This window comes from Capricornis sumatraensis, chromosome 14, assembly GCF_032405125.1.
Source record: "Capricornis sumatraensis isolate serow.1 chromosome 14, serow.2, whole genome shotgun sequence".
Taxonomy (NCBI): Eukaryota; Metazoa; Chordata; class Mammalia; order Artiodactyla; family Bovidae; genus Capricornis; species Capricornis sumatraensis.
In genome coordinates this window covers 39,604,815-39,614,298 of record NC_091082.1, presented here as the reverse complement: position 1 = coordinate 39,614,298, position 9,484 = coordinate 39,604,815, and the positions used below count along the sequence as shown (strand labels likewise).

General features: G+C 51.1%; 1 protein-coding gene across 1 annotated transcript in view; it reads left to right on the top strand.

Moving 5' to 3' along the window:
- Nucleotides 1-2,359: 2,359 nt before the first annotated feature.
- Nucleotides 2,360-9,484, top strand: part of KIF26B (kinesin family member 26B) — a 508,250-nt gene continuing 501,125 nt past the window's right edge. The window contains exons 1-2 of the mRNA XM_068986463.1: nucleotides 2,360-2,422; nucleotides 3,233-3,634. Coding sequence (XP_068842564.1) covers nucleotides 2,360-2,422; nucleotides 3,233-3,634 — 465 coding nt within the window. The remainder of the gene's footprint in view (nucleotides 2,423-3,232; nucleotides 3,635-9,484) is intronic.

Below are 9,484 nucleotides of genomic sequence, written 5' to 3'. Positions count from 1 at the left end.
ATATAAAAAGTGTGCATTTCACGGCATGTAAATTTTACATCCATTTTTTAAAAGCCTCATATCAAACTCTCTTGCTGGGCTTCATGTTGCAAACTTTGATCAACAGAGGGCGCTCCGAGTTCACCAAACAGGCTTCGGAGCCACAGCTACTTTGGGATGCAAATCAGACCACCTCTGGTCTCCGTCTCCAAGGTGAATCTCCCAGCTCCTCAGTACTCTCCCTCGACACCTCACCTTCCCCACCCGCGGCTCACGGGCTAGTCCGTTTCACCTGGCCACGTGCTGCTTTTCGGCAGATGAGCAGGGCGTAGCTAATGGCGATGCTATTTCCCGCAGCACCTGCGCGGAATACAGATATGGACGGAAGCAGGCACTTGCCCGGAGGTGTACTTGCCCCATAAGGACCTCTCTTGATAAGACCACTTTTAAATGGAAGTAGGAACGTAATGGAAACTTCCACACTGTTTTCGACATCTACATTTTTACCTTCTTGCCTCGCTGTGGTGGCTGTGAAACATTCCCACGCAAGGGCTGCGGCGGGAAGGGCGGGGGGCGGGGAGTGTGGTGGATGGCAGCGCGAGGGATGCACGAAGGAATTTCCCCCCGAGGAAAGCAGGTGTGGGGGGCGTTGCCACTTCCACAGGGTTCCAGCACCCTAGGATATTGTCTTCCTGCCCCCTCCGTATCTCAGAGGGAAACTAGAGACTGGAAAGCCCCAGGCGTCCTTTGCACCCTCGCCTGCCCCCAGGCCGGGTACCCCCCGGGCGCGGAGATGCCATTACACCTCACGTGATACCCGCACGGGGCCGGTCCTTCAAGAGGAGTCTCGCGGGGTGTTAATTAAAGGTCACAACAAAACAGACCTGCGGGCTCACTAGAAGATTTGTCCTCTCCGGAGATGAAAAATGACACCCTGGAGCAGCTACGTGTGGAGCCCGGCAAATGCCGGCTTCCTGGGCTCTGGGCTCTGCGCCGGGGGCCAGAGGGAAACTGGAGAGGGCGATGACCGGGTGCTCCGGGGAGCCGGTGGACTCTGCCTGCTGGAAGAGCCGGGATCGGGTGCCGAAGGGACCCCCGACCGAGACGAGGCCAAGGCCGGCTCGCACACACCCCCCTTCCAGGCCCGCGCCGCCCCTCAGTTTCCCTGCCGGGTGGCTGCCCACTTGCTACCCGGGCTCGTGCGTCCCAGCCCTGGGCGGCGAGGCACAGCGCACACTGGGTCACAGGCGGGCTGGGGCGAAGGCCCTGTTCTCCCGCTGCGCTTGGGCGGGTGGCCCCCCGGCCGGCCAGGCTTAGGAGGGCAATTCCAGAAAAGGTTTGCAGGGCAGGTCTAGGAGAACAAAGGGCGGGGGGAGGACTCGGCATATTTGTGGACTTGTTTGTGACTCAATCCCTCTTACACGGCGTTTCAAAGGCAGAACTGCAAGCCTTGCCAGGAAGAGAAAGAACTTGGGGGCGGGGAAGCTCGGGCGCATTTCTGTCCGGCTGCGCTCGCTCGGCTCTGCCCCCAGCTCCAGTCTCGCGCAGTGCTGTTTCATTACAGCCCTGCACCCGGGCCGCTCACCAGCAACTTCCCCGCACCGCGCGAGATTTACGACCCCATCCCCCGGCTCTCGGCCTCGGAATGTCAGGCAGGAGAGCCGCAACATAAAATGGATCCCGGCAGGCTCGGCGGCGGCGGCAGCCAGGCGGCGGGCTCCCTGGCGGGGCCGCGGTTCGCAAGGATCCGCGCTGCGCCTGGGCGCACACGCGCGCCCTGACCGCGGACGCCGGCCGGGCCACACCGCCGCCCCTCTCTGCCCTCGCGCAACTGTCAGGCAAAGCGGGACGGCGGATATTGGCTCCCCCACACGCCGAGGCTCCTCCCCGATCTGGATCTTTATATTTTGGGAGAATTTCTTTGAACTCAGTTACCAAGCTCCGCGAAAGGAGACAAGTTCCCACAGCCCGTTCGCTGGCGGTAGGCGAGGCGGGGGTCTCGCCCACCTCCTCGGCAGCTGCCGTGTGCCCCGATTGTACTCGTCTTTTCCCTCGTGGAGGAAAACGGACTCACTAGGCTAAGGAAAATGCCAATTATCTGGATGTGACCGTGAAAAGAGAACGTGTGACTGGAGGAGGCAGAAGAGGAGGAAAAGCATTATTTGAAGAGAAGAATAAACCAGGCACTCCAACCCTGCTGCAAATTAGTGCTGTTACTTCTGGGGTCCATCTGCTTTTATCCCCCCAACCCCTCCATTAAGAAACCTTGACGTGAGGACCAAGAGACAGCCCCCTACCACTGGGCATCCTTCTGGGTTGGAAGACCTTTTGGATGTAGCGTTGGTGGAACATTTAGACACTCTCCTCTGGAAAAGCCACCATGAATTCGATAGCTGGGAATAAAGAGAGGCTTGCAGTCTCCACCAGGGGCAAGAAATACGGGGTAAGTTGTGACGGGTCTAATGCGGAGACGTGTTACCAGACTCTTTTCCGACCGGGGTCTCTCTTTCTGGGTAACGTGCGGCCGGGGCAGGGCGGCTCCGAGCTCTCCTCCGGCTGCAACGGCACCTCGGCCGGGCCAGCTAGGCGTGCGCGCGCGGAGGCGGGTCTGCCCGTGAGGACGCCCTCACACTCGCCTTGCCCTCGGAATTTTTGCGACCCTCTCGTTCCTCCTCTTCCCCGCATCCCTAACTTTTGCAGCATTCCTGACTTCCAAGCAGAGTTAAGTCGAATGGGAGGGTTTCCCACGAAATCTCCGCAGCTCTTAGGGATTCCCTGGAATCAGGAAAACCTTTCATTTACCTTCAGGATCCAGAGGGCTGTACCCCGAATTAATACAAATCCAAAAATCAGTCCCCCCCCCCGACATAGTCTTCCAGAATCTTAAGCGTGGGCTCCTTCTGGGATGGGTGCCGGGTTCAAAAGCGCGGGGAGTTGAATCGGTGGGTTCCTCTGCAGAAACCACTGAAATTCCCTGAGCGAGCGAGTCCCGAACCTCCAGATCGGAGGAATCCGCCGGCGCCCGGGAACCGGCGCAGCGGACACCTGGGCGACGAGGATTCACTTAAAGACAATTAACTAGACAGATGCAGGCAGATTTGGCCGCCGGGCCCGGAGAGGTCCCCAACGCGCCCCTATTGGCGCTGGGCCGGGGCCTTTGGTGGCACGCAGATCCACGGGCAGGCGGGAGGGTGGCCCTGGGCCGGGGCTCGGGTGCCCGGCGGCCCCTGACACCCGCATGTCTCCCCTGCAGGTGAATGAAGTCTGTTCGCCCACCAAGCCTGCGGCACCCTTCTCCCCTGAGAGCTGGTACCGGAAAGCATACGAAGAGTCCCGCGCCGGGAGCCGGCCCACCCCCGAGGGCGCGGGCTCGGCGCTCGGCTCGTCGGGGACCCCGTCCCCGGGCTCAGGTACTTCGTCCCCGAGCTCCTTCACGGGCTCCCCGGGCCCCGCCTCCCCGGGCATTGGCACCAGCTCGCCGGGCTCCCTTGGCGGCTCGCCAGGCTTCGGCACGGGCTCCCCGGGCTCGGGCAGCGGCGGCGGCTCCTCCCCCGGATCAGACCGCGGCGTGTGGTGCGAGAATTGCAACGCCCGCCTGGTGGAGCTGAAGAGGCAGGCTCTGAAGCTGCTCCTCCCGGGGCCCTTCCCGGGCAAGGTGAGCGCCGCCGGGGACTGCACGGGGCTGGCGGGCCACAGCTGCGCGCGCCTCGCTGCGGCCGGGGGTGGGGGTAGGGGGACCTGCAGCGCCACGAGATGCTCAGTTGCAGGCGGGTCGTTGGCTCCGCCCGGGCAGCTCCGGGCCTCGGGGGGCGATCTCGCGCGTCTCCGCCGCCAGACCTTCCTCCGGCGCATTGCTTGGGTGGTGCGTGCGCAGTTCCAGGCCTCGCTGTCCACCTGGGTTGCCCGTGTTATCCTTCCTGCCTCCCTCCACTTCCCAGAGTGCCCTTTCTGTGCCCCCAGCACCCGCCCAGCTATCCGGAAGGACCCGCGCAGTGCTGCCTTTCCCCGAGACCCTCGTCTCCCGCGTGTCCACAGACCTTAGCCGCGTGTTAGGCCGGGGACATTGTGACACCAGCTGCGGGGATTCGGCGCCCAGCCGCCTGCCTCCTTACTACGCCCCCCAATACTCCCCTCCCCCTGCTCCCCAGCCCTCCGCAGGAGCGACTCATTAGATTTTTCTCCCCACCCCCATCCATGCTCCTTTACAAAAGTGTCGGTGGGAGCGGTAAAAGCAGGCTGATATTTAGGAATTGGCATTTCCCATTGCCTATTTGTGGTCCTTCCTTTCCAGGGTTACCAAACAGAAACACACACTGGAAAGCCAGCATTCCCCCTAACCTCTGTGTGTCTGTCAGAGGAAGACTAAGGGGTTGAGGAGCTTCTCTGAGCGCGGCTCACCCGTCTGCTCGAGCACTGAGCACGTTGGCTCCTCCATGGCAACCTTGCCAACGTTGTGTGTGTCCAGAGCCCCCAGAGTGTAACACAATGCAATTTTATTTGCACTGTTGGGCCTAAGTACTATCAAATGAAAATATTTACTCTTTCACTTCAAAGAGTTTTTATCAGCGGGTTAGAGAGAAATATCAAGAAAACAGCGTGAATTGCTGTAGAGAATTCTGACACTGTTCAGTGGTATTTTCTGATTTATAGTTCTGTGACTTTTGAAGTAAAGTGTTGTGATTCTGAGTCGTGGAGTTTAGGAATAAATGCATCTACTGGCCATTTCTGCTTATGCAAACACACACATTGATGTTTTCATATGCAAGGGTTAAATTAAACAAATACCCACAGAAGTTGTAAAATTTTAAATGTGGAAAATTGCCACCAAGAGAATTGGTTTTATGAATCCCGAATTTGTCTCTAGAATAATTAACTTGTAGATTGTTGTCAGTATGCCATTTTTGTAGTTTGATAATAAATCTGTCAGGACACCCCCAAGAATAAATCTCAGACACTCTAAAAGCTTATTTCACTCGTGTAAGCCCTATCCTCTGAGTTAACACCAGCTCTTCACTAACAGATTTATTTACTCTTGTGATCGTTTATCAGTATTCTTTGATTTTTTTTTTACTGCATTCAAGGAACTGTGTTAGGCACAGCAGTAAAATAACAGGTACCTGCAGTCCTTGTCCACATGGAGCTTGTATTCTCACAGAGGATAGAGATGTTGGCCACAAAATGCACAACTCATAATTTATTTCCGTTTGTGGTGAGTACAACAGAGGATGGGTGTGGGGTGCTATAAGATGGTATAACCAGACTAGACCAGCTGGTAAATTATTAATAACTTTTATTCTTAAAGATATATAGTATCTGATTTTTGGCAATCCTAGTAAGTTGCAGTCTGCCAATTTATTCTAGAACATTCTTGCAGACCTGTTTTTACAGTAGCTTCTTTGTGTTGTTGCATGCTCCTTGTGTGCAAAGGTAAATTACAATATACTCTTTTCATAAAAGTGGTGGGAGGAAAGGAAATCTATAAAAAGAAGAAACAAATGTTGAAATTTAAATGCATCCATCACGTTTTGTGGAGTCATGTGACAAAGTAGATTTTTGGTTTTGTTGAAGCAGCCTGGAAAAATCATTCCCAGTGCAATAAGAGGCAGCTTGATATATATGCCAGTTTTACTTACATGATGAAATAAAACTGATGCTGGGAAACTGATGACATTGTCAGTGAGGGCTACAGAAGAAACGTTGGATCTGGGGAACCTCAATGCTCTACACCAGCTTACAGTAATCCAGATGCATCAAGAAGAGCGCTATCAGTCTTGGGGAGAGTCACATGGGGTCACTTTAAGTGCACACATGAGTTTGCCTGGAGTTTTAGATGTGATATGGCACAGTGAGATATGACATTTAGTGCAAAGGAGAGCACACGACTCAGCCAGAAGCAAGTGTCACTCAGATGACCTCACTGTTAGTAAAGAGGTTTGGGGCCAGGATTTTAAATACAAATCGTCTGGCTATCTCTGGGAATAGTCATTTTAGTTGTTTTTTTTTTCCTTTTTAAAATATTGGTACCCTCAGACTAGGTAATATTTCCATTACACCTTTGAAATTTGCAGTATTTTAACCAAACAAATATTGTGTTCTCTCAAGCACCATGGGTGGAGGCCCAAGTAACTCTGACACAAGGCCTTTCTTCTTCCCAGAGCCAGATTTATGAGCGAACTCTGGACCTCCATTGCCCTCCGGCACAGAAGGAGTTAATTTTTATAAGAACAAGAGACGTCATTGTGACTCCAACATGTAGTTTGCCCTGAAGAGTAAGGGTCTGAAAGATAAAGGCATGTTCTTGAGGGGTAATTAGCAAACATCATGTTTGCAATTCACTTAAGATTTTTAGCTGTATGTGGGGACTCTTTTCTTACATAGAGTACTACATTCTATGAGGAGGTATGAAAAGTCTCCTAGGTAAGCATTTAAAGTCAAAGGCAGAATAGCACATCCAGGAACCTTATTATTTTAGAGTAGATTTGGCTTTGGTTCTTTCTCTACCACTGATTTATTTTGTGACAGTGAGTAAATCAGTTTTCCTCTGTATTTTTAACTTTACTATTTTTCCTTAGTGTAAAGGAAAAAAAATGATTCAGACTCTAGGTGACCTTTCAAATGATTAGAATGTCAAAAAATGATTTTCGATAAGGTTTGCAAAGTGCTTACATTCTTCAAAGAAAGACAGGAATGTTTATGATTATCAATTAGACAAGATTCTGTGGGATTTATGTTTTGCCGAATTTAGGGCTCTTCTTATAAAATATCCACTTTCAATATCTGCCTCCGTCAGTACATTTCCCAAATCTCATACTGCCATCTAAATTGTCACACTGTGCCTATTGGTAGAGAGCAAGCGCTGTTGAAGTCCTCCAGTTTTGTCTCTGGAACAGTTGGTTAAGAAGGGGAGGTGAAGTGCCGGTGAGCCCATGCAGGGGTGTCAGGCTGGTCCCAGGAGTTAGACATTGGCTCTGGTGGCCTGAAGTGTGGACACCCTGTTCTGAGCACACTCAGTACTAGTCATGTGACCACTGGAGAATGAGGTTTCTTGGCAGAAGACAACAGGACTTGGAGGTTTCTAGCTTAGGTAACTGGGGTGGGGTGGGTAGTGTTAACTGAGGCAGGAAATGGGAGGAGAGACAGATTTGAAAGGAACTCAGAAGAAAAATCCTGCAGATAGAGGAGCCTGGCAGGTTACAGCCCAAAGAGTCCACAAAACACTGAGCATGCAGGCAATACAATAGAATTCATTGAGCACCTGCTGTGTGGCATACTCTTTACAAATAGTGTCTCACTGGAATAACTGTAGGCACAAGTAATATCATCTGGATGCTGTAAATGAGCCAATTGATTTCCAAAGAAGTTGAGTAACTTTCCCAACCTTTCTCAGCTTAGTCATCGCTGCACTGAGATTTGATGGAATATGAAGCCTGTGGTCTTTCTTGTACGCCACTGAGTCTTGCTTTTACAGAGTAGCAGGAAGTCTGGAAGCAGCATTTGGACTTCCTTCTTTCTTTAGAAGCTCTGCTGCTGCTACTGCTAAGTCGCTTCAGTTGTGTCCGACTCTGCACGACCCCATAGATGGCAGCCCACTGGGCTCCCCCGTCCCTGGGATTCTCTAGGCAAGAACACTGGAGTGGGTTGCCATTTCCTTCTCCAATGCATGAAAGTGAAAAGTGAAAGTGAAGTCGCTCAGTCGTGTCCGACTCTTAGCGACCCCATGGACTGCAGCCTACCAGGCTTCTCCGTCCATGGGATTTTCCAGGAAAGAGGACTGGAGTGGGGTGCTTTAAACAGTATTAAAATATTAACAAGAATGACCTAAGAGTATATCCTGGACTTGGAGAGCATTGAAGAAGCTGGAAATCAAATTCATGACCTCAAGGACTTGCAATACAAATTAGAATACAAAACACAATCAAGCAGCGTACCCTGAAGGCAGTTATGAAAGGGTCCTCCCTCAATAAACTCTTGACGTGTTCTTCTTTTCAGAAGAAAGAAGCTAGTGAATTTGGTTTTCCATGAACTGAGTTTGTGGTTTCTGCAAAGAGACAAAAGAGTAGAGGCAGATTTAGGAATGAACAGACCTGGGAACGTAGAAGGGGCAACCTTGAGCTTCAGTTCAGTTCAGTGGCTCAGTCATGTCTGACTCTTTGCGACCCCATGAATCGCAGCATGCCAGGCCTCCCTGTCCATCACCAACTCCCGGAGTTCACTCAAACTCACGTCCATCGAGTTGGTGATGCCATCCAGCCATCTCATCCTCTGTCGTCCCCTTCTCCTCCTGCCCCCAATCCCTCCCAGCATCAGAGTCTTTTCCAATGAGTCAACTCTTCCCATGAGGTGGCCAAAGTACTGGAGTTTCAGCTTCAGCATCATTCCCTCCAAAGAAATCCCAGGGCTGATCTTCAGAATGGACTGGTTGGATCTCCTTGCAGTCCAAGGGACTCTCAAGAGTCTTCTCCAATCCCACAGTTCAAGAGCATCAATTCGTCGGTGCTCAGCTTTCTTCACAGTCCAGCTCTCATATCCCTACATGACCACTGGAAAAACCATAGCCTTGACTAGATGGACCTTTGTTGGCAAAGTAATGTCTTTGCTTTTGAATATGCTATCTAGGTTGGTCATAACTTTCCTTCTAAGGAGTAAGTGTCTTTTAATTTCATGGCTGCAATCACCATGTGCAGTGATTTTGGAGCCCCCCAAAATAAAGTCTGACACTGTTTCCACTGTTTCCCCATCTATTTCCCATGAAGTGATGGGACCAGATGCCATGGTCTTCATTTTCTAAATGTTGAGCTTTAGGCCAACTTTTTCACTCTCTTTCACTTTCATCAAGAGGCTTTTTAGTTCCTCTTCACTTTCTGCCAGAAGGGTGGTGTCATCTGCATATCTGAGGTTATTGATATTTCTCCTAGCAATCTTGATTCCAGCTTGTGCTTCTTCTAGCCCAGGATTTCTCATGATGTACTCTGCATAGAAGTTAAATAAGCGGGGTGACAATATACAGCCTTGATGTACTCCTTTTCCTATTTGGAACCAGTCTGTTGTTGCATGTCCAGTTCTAACTGTTGCTTCCTGACCTGCATACAGGTTTCTCAAGAGGCACGTCAGGTGGTCTGGTATTCCCATCTCTTTCAGAATTTTCCACAGTTTATTGTGATCCACACAGTCAAAGGCTTTGGCATAATCAATAAAGCAGAAATAGATGTTTTTCTGGAACTCTCTTGCTATTTTGATGATCCAGCAGATGTTGGCAATTTGATTTCTGGTTCCTCTGCCTTTTCTAAAACCAGCTTGAACATCTGAAAGTTCTCGGTTCACCTATTGCTGAAGCCTGGCTTGGAGAATTTTAAGCATGACTTTACTAGCCCGTGAGATGAGTGCAATTGTGCGGTAGTTTGAGCATTCTCTGGCATTGCCTTTCTTTGGGATTGGAATGAAAACTGACCTTTTCTAGTCCTGTGGCCACTGCTGAGTTTTCCAAATTTGCTGGCATATTGAGTGC